The sequence below is a fragment of the Hyaena hyaena genome, unplaced genomic scaffold (genome assembly GCF_003009895.1).
Source record: "Hyaena hyaena isolate Hyena2069 unplaced genomic scaffold, ASM300989v1 scaffold_241, whole genome shotgun sequence".
Lineage (NCBI taxonomy): Eukaryota > Metazoa > Chordata > Mammalia > Carnivora > Hyaenidae > Hyaena > Hyaena hyaena.
The window spans coordinates 1379616-1397731 of record NW_024080875.1 but is presented as its reverse complement, the minus strand read 5'-3'; the positions used below and the strand labels follow the sequence as shown (position 1 = coordinate 1397731).

At 37.5% G+C, this 18116-nt stretch overlaps 1 protein-coding gene across 8 annotated transcripts in view; it reads left to right on the top strand.

Annotated features, from left to right (window-relative positions):
• Window positions 1–11514: 11514 nt before the first annotated feature.
• Window positions 11515–18116, top strand: part of DDX4 (DEAD-box helicase 4) — a 75158-nt gene continuing 68556 nt past the window's right edge. For all 8 annotated transcript variants that reach the window (XM_039244503.1, XM_039244502.1, XM_039244505.1 and 5 more), the window contains exons 1-2: window positions 11515–11580; window positions 12365–12470. In XM_039244503.1, the coding sequence (XP_039100434.1) occupies window positions 12399–12470 (72 nt within the window). In that variant the 5' untranslated portion in view covers window positions 11515–11580; window positions 12365–12398. The remainder of the gene's footprint in view (window positions 11581–12364; window positions 12471–18116) is intronic.

Below are 18116 nucleotides of genomic sequence, written 5' to 3'. Positions count from 1 at the left end.
CCACACCATGATTCTAGAAACGTATATTACCCCCATTTTACAAATAAGGGAACAGACTTAAAACTGAGGTCTTATTTCAAAGCCTGCTTTCTCAAACACTACCAAACATTGCCTGTATTATTGAGGGCTTGACAACAAGGCAGATGATGTAATGAATATTGCCTTTAAGGAAGATAAAAGTTAATTTGCTAATGGTGTCCTTATTAAAACTTTTTGCAATTATCGCTAGGCCTACCTTCAAACATTCTTTTGATAACTATTCTATCTCTGCATTCCAGGTCAAGCCAATAATTTTGACAAGACTGAAAAGCACAAAAATGAATGATACTGAGTGACATCAATGAAAATAGCAGAATAGGGAACTTGAAAACATTCCCTCTATTAAAGCAGTACATAAGCTTCCAAAACTGACAGAATCAACTTTTTTTGGAACTCTGGCATCTAATAAAAAAAAAAAAAAGTAAAACAACCAGGGGAACACTTAAGAAAAGACTGGTGAATTTTTGCAAGAGAGGTCTATAATCATCTCTTACTGTCCACCTTGAGGTGGCCTTGAAGATAGCAGCCTACATTCCTGGTATTGGTTGCTAGTACCTGAGGGAGCAATAGGGATCTTATTGTCAAGAAATTGTAATTGTGCATTCTGACCCATCTGATGGTTCCCTGAAGCTTTGGCTCAAGGCTTGCCTTTGTTTTGCCTGCCATGCAATCTTCAGAAGACTGAAGCAGCCTCTCAGGCTCAAAGTCTTTAAAGCAAGTGTATTAATCACTAATACTAAGTTTACTAAGTAGTTAGGTCCAAACAAATTAATATGCATTTATGTCCTAACAACTCAGTAGCCATTTAAAAAGATATACATAAATTGAAAGTAAAATATTTTATTTCATTCTTAAATAGCCATAATTGCTTACTAATGGGATGTGTACATCTATTGGGCACTGTATAACTTCTGGAAATCAGATAGGATACCACTATCCGTGTTTCCTGTTTCACACTGGATTTTTAAAAAATGTTTATTTATTTATCTTTGAGAGAAAGAGAGAGAAAGTGTAGTAGAGGCATGGTGGAGGGGCAGGGAGAGAATCCCAAGCAGGCTCTACCCTGTCAGCACAGAGTCCTTCTTGGGGCTTGATCTCACAAACCATGAGATCGTGACCTGAGCTGAAATCAAGAGTTGGACACTCTATCGACTGAGCTACTGTCAGTGCCTCTCACATTGGATTTTTGCTTGAGATCATAGCAATCACTGAAAACCCATCTTTGCAGAATGATGTTATCCAAAAAATTAACTTGATCTAATGTTGAAACTGAATTCTCTCAAGGTGGTAGTTCACATGGTATCTGACAGATGCCTCTTTGTTTTCCTTAAAAATTTAAAATACTATGCTCTGTGGGGTCCAGGGGGTTCCTGGTGATATTCCCACTGGCTGGGAACTGCAGATCATTAGACATTATTTTTCTGGTCTACAACAAGGGTTGTCAAACTATAAAGGGCCCAATAGTAAGTATTGTGGGCTTTGTGACCATATGGTCTCTGTCAACAACTATTCAATTCTGTCTTTATGGTACAAATGGAGACAACATAAACAATATGTAAACAAATGGAGTGGCTGTATTCTAGTTTATTTATAGAAGCAGATGCTTAATCGATTGAACCACCTAGGCACTCCTGGAGGAGCTTGTTATGTAACAATAGATAAGCAGAACAAACTTTGATCCCTTGGTTAAGATGGAGCCTGCTTGGTTTCTCCATTCTACAGTTACTGTTTTTTTTTTCTTTAAAATTAATAAATAATGCATGGGGGGATACTTTAAGACCTTCTTAATGCTCTTTTCTTCATCAAACTATTGCTACTAGTTTAATCCAGAATCAAATATTACTGTGATGGTTGCAAAGCGATGATTTAAAAAACCCACAAAACTCTGCATGTATTAGTTAACATTCTGCTACAAGAAAAAGCTTTGCTTTCTCTCTTCTTTGCTTATGTATTAGGACATATGTACATAGGACATATGTATGGTTTTTATTTTATTCAATGGGTTATAATCTGTTACTACCATTTTTACTCTGATGCCCTAATTGTCTCAGATATTACTAGTGGGAGATTTGGCTCCTTAGTGCTTTGGTAATTTTTAAAAGCTTCCTTATTTTTTGCTGTGAGCTGATGTTTCAGGCTGATCTTGTTTATTTCCCACCCTAGAGCTGTTGTATGTTTTTTCCCCTCAAGGGTGTTGATTTCTTGTAATGGGAAATAATATTTAGATCCACAGTCTGTGTGCTGGCAAATTCCTTGCTAATGGGTTGGTCATTGTTTCCAGACTTTTTCAGTAGAAAGAGTTAGGAAATACTTTTTTAAATACTTTTATAAAGCAGATAATGTATCATGAATTCATACTGATATTTTCAATTCACATTTAGGAAAATAGCATCAACACCCTTTTTAATTTTTTATTTCTTTTTTCTCTTACAGTGAAAATCTTAGTTCTTAAACATTAATTTAATTATATATAATTTTATTACTAACAATATGATGATAGAATTAGTTTACTTTTGCAGTTTTTTTTTTTTTTTTTTTGGTCCTATTTTCCCTTTTGTCCCACTGAAGACATACGGTCAAATTACTGTATTTTAGGCCAGTTGGAATAATTTTCATTGTGTGGCTTAAGTCACTAACTCAATATGTATTTAGGTGTATTTGTTTAGATTTAAGATCTTTTTAAATTGTAACTTAATTTTGTTTTATAATTTTGTGTAACAATCATATGATTTCACAATCAAATCTACTTGCTTAGGGAAGTCTAGCACATATTCTTATCCTTCTCAACCTGTTACTTCTTTTCTTTGTCATAAGTAGTAATTTTACAAATTTTGGTCTATCCTTCCATTTTTTAAAAAATATAAGCAAATGCATCTGTTTTTAGGTAAATGCTAGCATACTAGACATGCTACTCAACCTGTCTTTTTCTAATAAAATAGATCCTAGTGATCATTCCATAGTAATATATAGAGATTATCCTCTTTTTTTTTTTTTTTTTTAAATATAGCTGCAGAGTTCTCTGAAGAGGGGCAGGATGTTCCACTCCCAATTATGCCACTTTTGTATATTGATTATTTTGAATTAAAGGTACTTGAGAAACAGCTGGTGCAGGAAGGACTCTCTGAGCCTCTTTTGTGTCACCAAAAGCTTATGAAAGGTTAAGCACCTTCCCTTCTCTCTCTACCCTCATACCAGAAAGATGAAAGGCATCCTTATCACCAGAGATATGGAATGTAGGGTTGAGAAGGTTGTGTAAACAAAACTTGTTATTTCTTCAGTTTCCTACCCTAAGTCCAAACCTTTTTGTGTTGTCAATTCTTTAAAAACCTTTTTTCGGGGGGCGCCTGGGTGGTTTAGTTGGTTGAGCGTCCATCTTCAGCTCAGGTCATGATCTCACCGTTGGTTGGTTGATTGGTTCATAAGTTTGAGCCCTGTGTCAGGTCTGTGCTGACAGCTTGGGCTTGGACCTGTTTCGGCTTCTGTGTCTCCCTTTCTCTCTGCCCCTACTCTGCTCTCTCTCTCAAAAATAAATAAACATTAAAAAAATTAACATTAATTTTGAGAGGGAGAGAGAGAGAGGGAGAGAGTGCGAGCAGGAGAGGGTTAGAGAAAGAGAGAGACACGGAATCCGAAGCAGACTCCAGGCTCTGAGCTCTTAGCTCAGAGCCTGATACAGGGCTTGAACCCACAAACTGCTTGATCATGACCTGAGCCTAAGTTGGATGCTTAACCGACTGAGCCACCCAGGCACCCCTGTTTTGTCAATTCTTCATGGATTTATTGCTTGCCTAAAAGGTAATAAAAGCCTCCTGCTTTGGTTATTTCTTTGAATCTCATGTTTTTATGGGGCTCATGTACATATGATTTAACTTGTTTTTCCTCTTGTTAATCATGCTTATGTCAACCTAATTATTACAATGGCCAAAGAACCTAGAAGGGGAGAAGGGAAAATTATTCCACCCTGCATGGGTGGATGTTTCAGTCTGCCAATGACGGACTTTTGAATTTTCCAGTCTTTAGCTTTTAGTTCTGCAATTAATAACTTTGTATACACATCCTTTTATATTTACTGACGGTGTATATTTGAGATAAAATCCAGAAATAGAACTACTGAATCAAAGGGGAAATGCACATCTAATTTTGCTAGATATTGTCAAATTCCCTTTCCTCACTACTAGAATGTAGTGCATCACCAACAGCAATGTATGAGTGTGACTGTTACCTTGCTGCCTCTCTAATAGAGTACATTATAAAATCTTTGCCATTTTAATTTGTGAAAAATTGTATTTTAGTGTAGTTTAATTTGCATCATTCTTGAAAGAAATTGAGCATCTATCTGTAATATAGATATTAATCCTTTTTTGGATTATGTTAAAAATAATTTTTCCCAATTTAGCATTTGTCATTTGCCTTTGGTATGTATTTTTTGTCATGAAAAATTTTATCTTTGGGGATGCCTGGGTGGCTCAGTTGGTTGAGTGTCTGGCTCTTGATTTGGGCTCGGGTCATGATCTCATGTTTGTGGGATCAGGCCTTGTGTTGGGTTTTGCACTGACAGTGTGGATCCTGCTTGGGATACTCTCCCCACCCTTCCTTCCTTCCTCTCTCTCTCTCTCTCTCTCTCTCTCAAAATAAATAAACATTAAAAAAATAAAAGAAAAAATTTAAGGATTTTAAAAAATGTTAAAAAATGTTTATTTATTTTTGAGAGAGAGAGCATGCACATGGAGAGGCAGAGAGAGGGGGAGAATGGGAGAGGAGAGAGAGAGAGAACCCCAAGCAGGCTTTGCAATGTCAGCACAGAGCCTCATGTGGAGCTTGAATTCATGAGCTGTGAGATCTTGACCTGAGCCTAAGCCAAGAGTCAGATGCTCAACTGACTGAGCCACCTAGGCTCCCCAAAAGAAAAAAAAAATTAAGTTTTATTCATTTTTAATCTTTATGTAGTCACACTACATAAAATTATTGCTTCTGGATTTTGAATTGTATGTAGAATGTTTTTCCAAGTATAGAGGAATTCACTAATGTTTTCTTATAGTATTTAATGGTTTTGTTGTTTTTACATTTGAATTTCTTATCCTGTTATATTGTGTGAAGAACGGGTGCAATTTTATCTCTTTCCATATGGTTATCCAGTTATATAAAGAATATTTTTGTAAAGAAGTAGCCAACAGTGGCAAAGACTAATAAAAGACCTGTTAGGCTAAGAATTGAAAGCTGTCAGTTGGTTCAGAAACAGGGAGGTCAGTGTTGCTATTGACCTTGGCAATATTGATAAAGCAATGGGGTAAAAGCCAGATTGCAATGGGTTCAGGAATGAAAGGTGGGGAAGTGGAAAAAGCAAGTATAGATAATTCCTTGTGAGGTCCTGAATTAACAAAGTGTTTTTATTAGGCACCATATAAAAGATTAACGATTCTAAAACATAGATTTCAGGGAAAAATATTTTCAGTAAAATCTTTTTGTAAGTCAGTGACCAAGTAGGAAAACAGAAACCATCAAAAATATGTAAATAGAAGGAAGTAGAAAATGGTACCTTATGTAGATATATTCAGCTCTACAGTGCATAGGTTGGTAAGTGGTATGTAGGCTGAGTTCAGCTCCTTCTTGCCTCTTGGCTTGGTACCTTTGTGTAGGGCCTAACTACCTCAATTATATCTGGTGGCCCTGGTTATCCCCAGTTTACAGACAGAGTGATTAAATTACTTGCCCAAGTTCACAAAGTTAATAAATGGACAAGTAGAGATTACCGATACTGACTTTGTAGTCAACTGCTACTAATTTCTTCCTCCCTGCTTGAAAGCTCCAAGTCTTTAATTTTAGTAGGGGTAGGTAGAAAGAGATTTATCCCTGATCGAGGTTCACTGATTGCATCTGACCACTACTTCTCTTGAGGTGAAATACTTCCCTCTCTTAGACCAAGAAAGATTGACAGTGATGACATTCACAAATTGCATTTCCTTTGCCATTTGGGACACAGAAAAGCCAACTTTCTTTGTTAGAATGGAAAGAGCTAGACTTTGGTAATACTATGCTTTCCTCCTGACTGTTTACCAAATTCCATAATTCACTGGTGAAACATTGTTTTGCAGTGAAGGGCCAAGAAGACCCCTTAGTCTTAGGAAGGATTGTACAAGGTACACAGTATTTGACTTGTATTCTTCATTCACTTTTAGCTCTCATTAAATACACTTGTAAAACTACTTAGGGACATCTAGGAGGTCTGGTTGATTGCAGTCAGAATCTTTCAGGAAAGCTATTTAAACAAGACTGATTTCTAAGCCAGAATCTCAATGTATTCATTAATAATGAGGAGCAAGTAAGGCTTATATGTCTTTTCCACTACACCTTCTTAGTATTGAAATACTTGGGGAAGTTGAACTATTATTTAGGAAGTTGCTAAGTGAGCATAGAATCAGAACAGGTTGTGATGAAATATCTTTACCTCATAATGGAGAAAACCTGGCTAGTGACCAGTCCCTATATCCAAAGTCTTTTCCATTTGCACCAATGTTTCCCAAACCTTTGAATACTACCTTCATGATTTTCGCTGTTCCTGCATACCATTAATATTTACTTTTTCTTTAATTGAATAAACTTTTTTGAACTTAACTGTTTAGTCTCATTCTAAGCAACTATATTTCTGAAATCTTAGGTTTGAAATGATTCTTAGTTTTCTAAAACATTAAAATATACTTTAAAATGAAAACTGTCCATGAATTGCCTAAAATCAGTGGTATGTGTACTACACGTTGGTAAATATTCCCTTAATCATCATTGGAAAAATAGAGATTTTCATCTCTTTGAACCTTGCTTGGTATGCTGAAATCCCCTCTTTGGTGACTTTCTTCCTTAGATCTGTTACTAGTACCATAGTATCTTGGAGACACTATGAACCTCCCCATCTTCCATTTTGTGTTTATTTACAGAGCTCCAACGTGTAATATTCATTAAAAATTTTTTATGGTTATGTGTATAGTAAGAGATTCTCAAGTATTTTTAGTACATAGGAATGAATATATCTTCTTCCCCATTTGAGGTGACCCATGTTTACCCTACTGAAAGATTAAAAGAAAAATTTAACAGCCTTGACGTGATACTAGACACAGTGTACATCAATTAAAAAATCATTATTTGAATAATGAGATAATACTGAAAAGATAAAAAGTCTAAGATATCAGTTCTCTTTATCTACATTACTTTGGAAAATGTAATGCCTCTTTCTAAAGTGTAAAGGATCTTAACTGCAAACTTTGACTCTAAACTATGAAACATTTTGAGGAACCTCATCCTACCTTATTATATGGGATATAGAGAATTTGGATAAACTATATATAAACTTTACTGTGAATCTTCTATGACAGAAATACTAAGGTTTTAGATTTTTTTTTAAAGTCCAAAGCAGGACTTGAACTCATGATTCTGAGATCAAGACCTGAGCTGAGATCAAGAGTTGGATGCCCGATCAACTGAGCTGCCCAGGCACCCCAGAAATCTTAAGGTTTTGTATTCCATTAACCACACCATTCTTTTTCCTAGACTGCTCCTTGAGAAATTGGCTAATTCTTTTTTTATGTTTTATTTATTTCTGAGAGAGAGAGAGAGAAAGAGAGAGAGACAGCATGAGCAGGGGAGGGTCAGAGAGAGAAGGAGACACAGAATCTGAAACAGGCTCCAGGCTCTGAGCTGGCTGTCAGCACAGAGCCCGATGCAGGGCTCGAACCCATGAACCGTGAGATCATGACCTGAGCCAAAGTGGGGTGCTTAACAGACTGAGCCACCCAGGTGCCCCAAGTAATTGGCTAATTTTATTTGAAGCACTTAGCATAGCACACATGAGGTGTTCAGTTAAAGCCTATTTAATAAACTAAATTAATTCCTGCGTTTTCCCTGTGTTGCAATTTATTAGCATCACTAATTTAAGATCTGTCATAGGGAACCAGAATATAAAACATATAGGTCTCCCCCACTATCTGAAAGTGGAGCGTTGTTATGAAACCTTTCATAAGTCACAATGGTGTAATGTGAAGAAGCAATTACTATTAATTTATATGAAAAAGTTTATGAGCCTTCTCAGACCAGAAAAAATGACCTCTCTTAGGCTTTTCTGTTAATTTAGGACACATCTTACTAACAGATGGCAAAACAAATTGAGTTAAAGCACAGATGCTCATAGACACAGTTCAGAGCGATAGTGGCTTGATGCTGACACGCTTAGTTCTTGGGGAAGGAGCTTAGTGCCATGTCCTGCTCCAGGTCATGCTGCCTTTGGAAGGCATTGCTGCAGAAAAAACACTGAATGCTATTTTTGCTTTTGCTTTTTTGTAAAAGTAGAAATCCTCCTTGGAGTTTTCTCTTATGAAAAAAGGCCCTAGTGTAGGTCTTTCATAAAAGCAAAGTGGCAGAATGTGAGCTTTCAAAATATGGTAGATACCCATACTGGCTTTACTTTCTTGGCACATACATCACAGAGCAAGTATTTACTTAATTGTGTTTGTCTTCTTTTTCACTGTTTATGTTAAATTTTTGAATTTTATTATTTTCACCCATTGCTTATTTTCCCTTTCCTTAATATTGAACTTCAGTTTTTATTAGAATTTGCTTTTTCTGAATCAAAGCTAGCTCTCAAAAATTATATAGAATGTTTCATTGCAATATCTGAAACAAATAGCAAACTAAAACTGAATAGCAGAAATTGTTGGCTAAGTGTTTTCTTAAACCCAGAGAAAATGAAAACACTAATTCATAAAGCTGTATGCATCTCTCTGTTTATTGCAGCATTATTAAAGTAGCCAAGATATGGAAGCAACCTAAGTGTCCACTGATAGACAAATGGATAAGAAAGATGTAGTATATATGCACAGTGGAATACTACCTAGCCATGAAAAAGTATGAGATTGTGGCATTTGGCCCAACATGGATAGACCTAGAGAGTATTGTGGTAAGTGAAATAAGTCAGATTGAGAAAGAAAAATATTTTATTTGTCTTTACATATCATCTACATATGATTTCACTCATATATAGAGTCTAAAAAAAACTGAATCAGATCTATAAATACAAAGTACAAACTGATGGTTGCCATAAAGGAAGGGGTTGAAGAGATGAATCAAAAGGGTAAAAGGGAATGGATGATAACAGGTTTCCAGCTATGGAATGAATAAGTCACAGGAATTAAAAGCACAGCATAAGGAATATAGTCAATGATATTGTAATAGGGACCTATGGTGACAGTAGCTATGTGGTGAACACAGCATAATGCATAAACTTGTTGAATCACTATATCGTACATCTGGAACTAATGGTGTACATCAACAACACACAGATTTTAAAAAGTTATTTTCTTGGGGCGCCTGGGTGGCTTAGTCGGTTAAGCGTCCGACTTTCGCTTAGGTCATGATCTCACAGTGTGTGGGTTCGAGCCCCGCATCGGGCTCTGTGCTGACAGCCAGCTCAGAGCCTGGAGCCTGTTTCAGAGTCTGTATCTCCCTCTCTCTCTGACCCTCCCCTGTTCACACTGTCTCTCTCTATCCTAGAAATAAATAAAAATATTTTAAAAAAAAAGTTATTTTCTTAACTCTGTTGTGAAAAAAGTTATTCATTTTAGAAAATTTCTCCAAGTTTTCTATACCTAAAAAAGAATCTACTTGATTATCGTTCCATCTACACAATTTCATACCTTGCTCTTTTCCCTTAATATTTTCCCATGACACAAAAAGTCTTGAAAGAATAACATTCAATTCAAAGTGAGTTAAAATACCTCAGAGGACCCCTGTTTACAGATTCAGAGCACCAGAAGTATTGGTGGCTCTCCCATATACACACAGTGATTTAAGGTACTTGCCTTTTCAAGGACATGATGTGAAAATCTGGTTTCAAAATAGAAATTGTTGGGGTGTCTGGGTGGCTCAGTTGTTTTGGTTTTGGTAGGATCATGATCTTCTGGTTGTGAGATCAATCGCTGAGTCAAGTTCCACGCTGAGTGTGGAGCTTCCTTGGGATTCTCTCTCTCCTCTCTCTGACCTTCTCCTCTCAAAAGAAATAAATAAGCATTAAAAAATAGAGATTATTAAAAATGACAGTTCAATATATTCTGGTTTGATCTGTTTTTTTTTTTTAATTCAAAATTTTTAAGAGAGAGAGAGAGTGTGTGTGCAAATAGTGGAGGGGCAGAAAGAGAGAGACACACAACCCAGAACCTGAAGCCGGCTCTAGGCTCTGAGCTGTCAGCACAGAGTCCAATATGGGGCTCAAACCCAGAAACCATGAGATCATGACCTGAGCCAAAGCTGGATGCTTAACCGACTGAGCCACCCAGGTGCCCCTGATCTTTGTTAACTATAATCTTTTAAAAATAATTCACCTTGAAAATAGCACTAACTAGGTAAATAATGACATATTCTTGGTGGAAGAGACAGAAACAATAATGGTGGTTCTAAAGATGAAATTATCAAGTTAAGTTCAACTCATTAAGTGCCTAATCCTTTATACCTGAGTGTCAGACTATGCTGGGATTTATATTACTGCATGAAATACTTAGAAATTTCTTCAAAGATTCAGATAACAGAAAATTATGAAAACTATTTTTAAAGCGGTTGTTACGCTTTTTGGTTGAAAGGTAAAATATTGAGGAATTTACTTTTTGGTGAGGTAAAACAAGAATATCTGGTTGGTCAGAGCATTAAGCACGGAAATGATCCTTGGTCACTCTTAGGTTTGGCTAGTACCCCTAGGGATACAAATAGGTGGACCATAAATCCAAGCCTAGATGAATGAACCTACTTTATCATAATTTCCTTCCTTCTGCCTCAGAGGGCATCTCTTTCCCGAAGAGGTGCACCCTCAACTCTATAGAAAAGGCTTTTTCTTTTCTCTCTGTCTCTCTGTCTCTCTGTCTCTTTCTTTAACGTCCTGGCTAAGGCGGGACAGACCCTCATCCCAGCTGTCATGGGGAGGGAAAGGAAATGTGCCAGCTCCACAGTCCTAAGCCACGTGCTGAGGCAGCAGGAATCCCCAGTTGTGACGCAAGCACCTCAGAAATAAAGAACCAGAGGGACCAACTGCCACGGACTATAGTAAGAAAGCAGGAAGAGAAAGCTAAAGAGGTTGGAGGCAGGGCATTACCCATCTTCCCTTTTACTTTTGGTATTATAAAAAGGGAGGTGGACATCTTTGGCTTGCAGTACTAGCACTGAGAAAATGTAAGGCATCTGCACATTGAGAACTGCCCCCGCCCCAAGAATCTAGAGACAAGTAGTTCGTGGCCATTCGTGTATCCCCAGGCCTAACGGGCCACTGTGTGAAGAAGATAGTGGATCTGTCCTTAGCGACTTCAAATGTGAGCAAATAGGGAACGCACGCCTGGAGATGGGGCGGGGCAACACCGGCTCTCTGAGCGCTGATTGGCTGGCGGCCCTCGTTGCCTGGTGCCATTTTGTTGTTGAAGCTGCGCACCTGACGCAGTCAGCGGCGTCCTGCACGTGCAGCCGTTTAAGCGGCGGCGTCCGCGCCTGCGAGGACACCGGGAGAGCAGCAGCGGAGAGGTGAGTGGGCTGGCGACTTTCCTCCTGGTGCGGGCCTCCACTGGCTGCTGTGGGTTTCCCGGTAGCCAGAATTTGGTCCAGATGAAGTATGGATAGGGAGGTAGGCCTTGTAGTCGTCCTTTGGGGCTTTTCTTTCTCCTGCCGGTGTAGGTCTTAAAGCCCGGCGGATGCCTGTAGGGCTCAAGGCCTGTAGAGAAGGCAACGAAGCCTCTTGGCCCAGCTCCTGTGTGGCTTTTTCTCTGAACAAGAGTGGCTGTAGTATCACTAGTGTACAATTGCCTCTTGGAGTAAGGAGTTGTCCATTGTTGAAAGGATTTGAGCCACCTAACCCATGTCCCCTGCGCCGCCAAGCCTGAAGGCCCTGGCCCCGGCTACCTCTCTCCCAGTAAACTATCAAAAGCTACAAACCAAACATCTTTACCTTTGAAGGGAGGTGTGCAAAGAGAGAAACTTTGAGTAGTAGTTGAAAAATTTCCCTTGCCCTTAAGATCCAGTAAGCCGTTTGGGGGACCCTTGGAAGGAGAGGATAAATTCAATGAACAGATTTTGGGGAAAAGCCCAGTAGGGACATGGTGATTACAAGAGTGACTAAGTGGTTCAAATCACTTTTAAAGATGAAAAAGGGTGTATGTAAGGTAAGAAACAAAACTCCGTTTTTGCTAACAGTTTTGGGGAAGATCAGCTATTTCAGTAGTTTTGGGGGGCGTATGTGAAAGTGTGATAGTTTATGTTATTAAATATATGATTCTGATCTAATAGAGGCCAAATGTGCATTTTTTTTAAGAAAAAATTTAGATAAAAATAGAACTGGAGCCACCATGGGAGATGAAGATTGGGAAGCCGAAATAATCAAACCTCATGTGTCTTCCTATGTTCCTGTATTTGAGAAGGTAGTAAAATTTAAAGTTTGTGGTTGATAAATGCTACAGATTTTATTGAGGTTGAAAATCACTGTGGTGGGAAAGTTCTAGATTACAGTCTGGTGGAGTGTACTGTGCTTGTCTCCATCTGATTGTTATTAACTGCCTTAGGGGCAATGAAGAAGAGGCACTCTAAGCCTCAAGTGGAATAAAATAGCATGAGGTAATTTGATAAGTAATTGTGTTGATAGTGACAATTTAAATGTCAGTGATTTAGGACTTTCTGTGGGTGGAAGCGGGCTGGTACAAATGTGGTTGAATATGTCCGAGAGACACTTGTATTGAAAACTGAAAAATACAATTTGGTGTTGGGTTATATTTTGAATTCTATAAATTGGTTTCCTACAAGTCAGATGCATATGTTAGGCTGATTGATATGGTATCATCACTTGGTTCTTCAAATGTGCAAATCATCATCAGGTCTTTTTCTTTAGTGGCATTTGGAAAGTTGCATTGTAATTCAAAAGAAGAGGATTTGGAGAAGCTTTTTGGTTTTCAGTTCTTATTTGAAAGTTGACTTAAAAAAAACTCTAGAAGTTAATATATTTTATTATTTTTTTAATGTTTATTTTTGAGAGAGAGAGAGAGAGAGACAAAGTATGAGGGGCAGAGGGACAGAGAGAGAAGGGCTCTCAACACAGAGCTGGACAAGGGGCTTGAACTCAAAAAACTGCGAGATCATGACCTAAGCTGAAGTGGGACGTTTAACTGACTGAGCCACCCCGGTGCCTCTAGAAGTTAACAAATTTTAAAGGATTTTTTTTTTTTGGCCTAAGTATCATTTACTTGGAAATGTCTCAAAAGTTGATATTCTTTTCTTTCTTTTTTTTTTTTTTTTTAAATTCATCTGTTCACTTTGAGAAAGACAGAAATAGTGTGAATGGGGCAGGAGCAGAGAGAGTGGGAATCAGAGAATCCCAAGGAGACTCCCCTCTGTCAGCATGGAGCCCATGAGAGCCTCAAACCCATGATACTTTGAAATCATGACCTGACCCAAAACCAAGAGTCGGTTGCTTAACTGACTGTGCCACCCAGGCACCCCTATATTCTTTTCTTTTAAAATTTCTAGTTTGCATTAAAATTTTTTTTAATGTTTTTTATTTATTTCTGAGAGAGAGAGACAGTATGAGCAGGGGAGGGTCAGAGAGAGAGAGGGAGATACAGACTCTGAAACAGACTCCAGGCTCTGAGCTAGCTGTCAGCACAGAGCCCGATGCAGGGCTTGAACCCAGAACTGTGAGATCATGCCCTGAGCCAAAGTTGGATGCTCAGCCGACTGAGCCGCCCAGGCACCCCTCTAGTTTACATTTATGTTGGTCAAGTTTTACAAACACTTTGCTATTTCAAGAGATATATTAGTGAAAGTTCTTATATCACAAATATAAAATATGTAATCCTTTATTTTCTTAATTGTATTTGATCTGTATATAAAGTTTATTTCAAAATACTGAGGACTTTTTTTGGTGGGGGTATCAAAATATCCAGGATCTTAATCTGAATTTATCATGTTTGTTTTTTTGGAGCTTACTTGAGAAATGACATCTCTTGTGTGTTACTTTTTTTTTTTTTTAATGGTCCTGTGCCTATCATAAACTTTTTTTTTTTTTTATAATATTGGGAGAAGAGAAAAAGTACTTAACAGTCTTATTAGTGCAAACGCTTGTAAATCTTTATTACATTCTGTTTTTTCCACCCTCAAATGATAGTACATAGTAGTATTTTTGATTCCAGCTTTTTCACTCTTGACCACGGTTCCATATTGCTACTAACTTCCTAAAAATAATTTCTTACAGCTGCACAGTACTTCAAGGAATGGGTCTACCATAATTTGGTTTTAACTTGAGAGTTTATTTTTCAAAAATGGAATTACTTGCTCAAAGATATTTTATGGTTCTTTTTACCCCAGTTCTCAGTAGATTTATTATATTAAAAAGTTCATGAAAAGACATTTTCACTTGAACTTAAATAGTCATTTAATTTTTATTTACTCTTAGTCTGAGATTTTTTCTTCATTAAGCATTCCTCAAATAGTACACTAGACTATCATGTAAAGCATGTTTATTGCATAGGCTGTCTGAAATTGAGGATGGTTGACAGATCTTTCAAACTTAACTTTTTGGAAATATTTGTGCTATTTAGTAATATACCTTGTTTAATATTAGGAATACTAAATTGAATGTTAATTAATGCTAACTTTACCTTATGATTCTTAACATTTATGTGGGGCCAATTTATAAATTGTTTGCATTTGTCTGCAAACCTCATTCCTGATGCTGTTGAGCAATTAGCTATCTGGCCTAGGTGACTTGGAGGAACATGGTGCAGTCAATGGCTTTGTCTGCCTTGGTTGAATAAAAACTGCAGAAAGTGAGGGTGAGTACATGATATATACATGTGGGAGAGATCTCAGGTCTTTTATTCAGCCTAGTTCTTTTAAAGGCACCATTTTGATTGGTTGTTCTGAATTTCTATTTTAATTAAAAAAAAAATATATTGATGTTGAGAGAGAGCGCAAGTGGAGGAGGGTTGGAGAGAGGATCCCAAGCAGGCTCCATACTGTCAGCATACAGCCCGAGGAGGGGCTCAAACTTACACACTGCCGAGATGATGACCTGAGACAAAATCAAGAGTCAGATGCTTAACTGACTGAGCTGCCCAGGCACCCCCTGAATTTCTATTTTAAGAGACAGCTGGGCTTTTTGTTTTTAAATTTGTCTTCCCTCTGCAGCTGTCTTGGCTTGATTTCATAAACATATCTGATCAGCCTTTTCTGAATACTTTTCAGGATTTTTATTTGGAGATTTAATAGTTACACATCCTTATAGAATTTTGGACTGATAGGCCACTGGTGAAGTGTACCACCTGGATATAGACCAGTGAATTATGTGAGGTTAAGAAGAATTTGATAACTGAGCAATTATGTAGGTCAGACATCTTAGTTGTTAGACATTTGCATATTGCATGTAAGCTTGTTGGAATGAGTGTTGGAGTGGTGAGGATAGTGAATGGAACAGGATATTGGGTTTGCTCACTAGCTGTGTAATGAATGCTTCTTGTTAGGTGACCATGGGAGTAAGTCTACACAGTGATTGCTTCTGTCTCCTCTATCTGCTCTTTTGGTGGCACATTTCAGAAGGCAAATATTCTTGTGATTAAAGTAGAAATAGCTTGAGCTAATTGGTCCACCCACAATCACAATTTTATTAAGCAGTAGTAGCAAAGTTTGTAATAATTAACTAGATAAGAAAATAAAGTTCTGGGCTTCTCTGTTCATACTGTGGTTCTGAAGTAGCAGGAAAAAATGTGGCCCGTGAACATCATTGTGTTGACAGACCTAAGGAAGCTGAACTGCTAGAGCCTTAAGAAGATTTTGAGCAATTTCTGCCTATAATCATCACTGAGATGTGGGCGGATATTGTGTCTTCTTCTCCCACATCTTTAAGCTGGGAAATTATTACATGCTAAATAAGAGCAAATTATGGAAGCTGGTCAAAATGGTTATTCAAATAAAATGGTCATCCTAATAAAAGTGGCAGGCTTGGAGGAAAGAGCTCTGACTCATCTTCAGAATCTAAATAATGGAGTCCAGGGTAGAGTGAAAAGATATGAGAAGGCTGAGGAGATGGCAGAGATGTTGGTGGAGCAGGTCTAGAGAATAGAGAAAAGTGAATCCTCTTGAAAAAGAATCCTCAATTTACAGCCAGCAGATTCTAGTCAACTGATTGGGTGACACCAGAGAGAAGCTAAAACTAGAGAGCCTTTTGTTTTCTTTTTTCTCTGTCTGTATACTGTTACCATTTATAGTAGGTTTTACTCACATTATGTGGGAGATGATTTGACTGTAAGTTTTGATTGTTAAATGTTTTTGTTTGGGGAAATAACTTTTATTTGGAAATTGCTCTTAGATACAGAAATTAGGGTCTAGATTGTAAGCTCCTAGAACAGTCATATTTGTCCCTGGCTTTGGTTGTTTTTTTTTCTAAATTTTGAGGTATTTTGCTTTTTCTTGTGTGATATGGTAGCTCTCTAGAACTTTAGATCTGTGTGTGATACATGAGACTGAAGAGTTGGAGTTCTTCAGCTCTGGAGGTGCTGAAGTAGCTGCAGTAATTTTAGATGTCTCCATGTAGCAATTGTTGAAGAAAGGAGCAGGCTTCAACTGTGGATGTGAATGGGGCTAATCTGGCTAGAACTGATCAGAAGAAGCAATGGAGGAAAATACTGTCTATATTTTGAGACTTTGATTTCTGTGTCATACCAAAGAAGGAGAAATACAACCTGTCTGGTCATTTTATTTGGACAACCTAGCTCATCTGTATTTGACATGGAACCTAAAATAGGAAATGATATCTTGGTACTCTGTATAAATTGATACATTCTTCTGCATTTCAGGGGATTCTGAATATAAAATGAAAGACATATTTGCTAAGAACTTTAATGGGCTGGGGTAAGAAAACATGGAACTGTCTGCATTGGACCCCAAATTGGACAGGGAGGAAGGCATCTTCAAGGTTCATAAATTGTCCAGCTAAGTTCATTTGAGAAGCAGCTCTGACAAGTTGAGATCAAAACCTTGCCACGTTAAAAAAAGAAAAACCTTACCATGTTGATGGAAATACTCATTTGCTTGAAAATAGAAAAGACCTTTAAAAATGAAAAATTGAATGAATTATTGAAAAAATGAGTCATATAAAAAATGAATAATTCAATGAATAATTGAAAATATTAAGAGTACATTGAAGGTGAAAAGAAATGTGTTTACCATAATGCAAATGAATTATTTGTAGCTGCATATGAGAGCCCTTAAGTGTAAAACATTTTGAAATTTATTAAATTGGCTTACTAGGATAGTTTAGAGGTTATAAATGATGTACAGCTAAATATTCCAGAAATAGGCTAATGACAAGATCTGTGATTCATCCAACCAATCTTTATTGAGCCCTCGTAGGTGCTGAGGATAGTGGTGAAGAGGATAGGTAAAGTGCATATTAAGATGGCCATTGTATTTTACTGGAGGACACAGAATAAGCATGCTTGACAACCAGTAGTATAAAGTGAAATACGAAAAACAGAAAAATATCAATAAAGTGTGTATGTGTGGGGGTGAGAGAGAGAGAGAGAGACAGAGACAGAGACAGGCAACTTGGGTGGGGTGAATTTAAATGAGGTGGACCTGAAAAGCTTCCCGAGACAATGATTCATGAGCCTAAGACCTGAAGGAGTCCCAACAGGATGTCACATGTAGAGGTCCTGAGGAAGGGACAAACTTGTGATATCAAGGCAGCAGGAATAATTAAAAGGTATTAATTTCCCATGGCTATTATAACATATTACCACAAACTTGGTGTTTTTAAAGCAACAGAAATATATTTTCTTACAGTTCTGGAGACCAGCAGTTAGGAATCTAGGTGTCATCATGGCTGTCTTTCTTGTATAGGTTCTGAGAGAGCATCCATGATTCTTCCAGCTTCTGGTAGCTATAGGCATTCTTACAGGCAGTCTCTGCTCTGTCTTCCCATGGCTTCGGTTAACTTCCTTTGCCTCTCATAAGGATATTTGTGGTGACATTTAGGGTTTACACAGATAACTCAGAATAATTTACTCTTTTCAGAATCC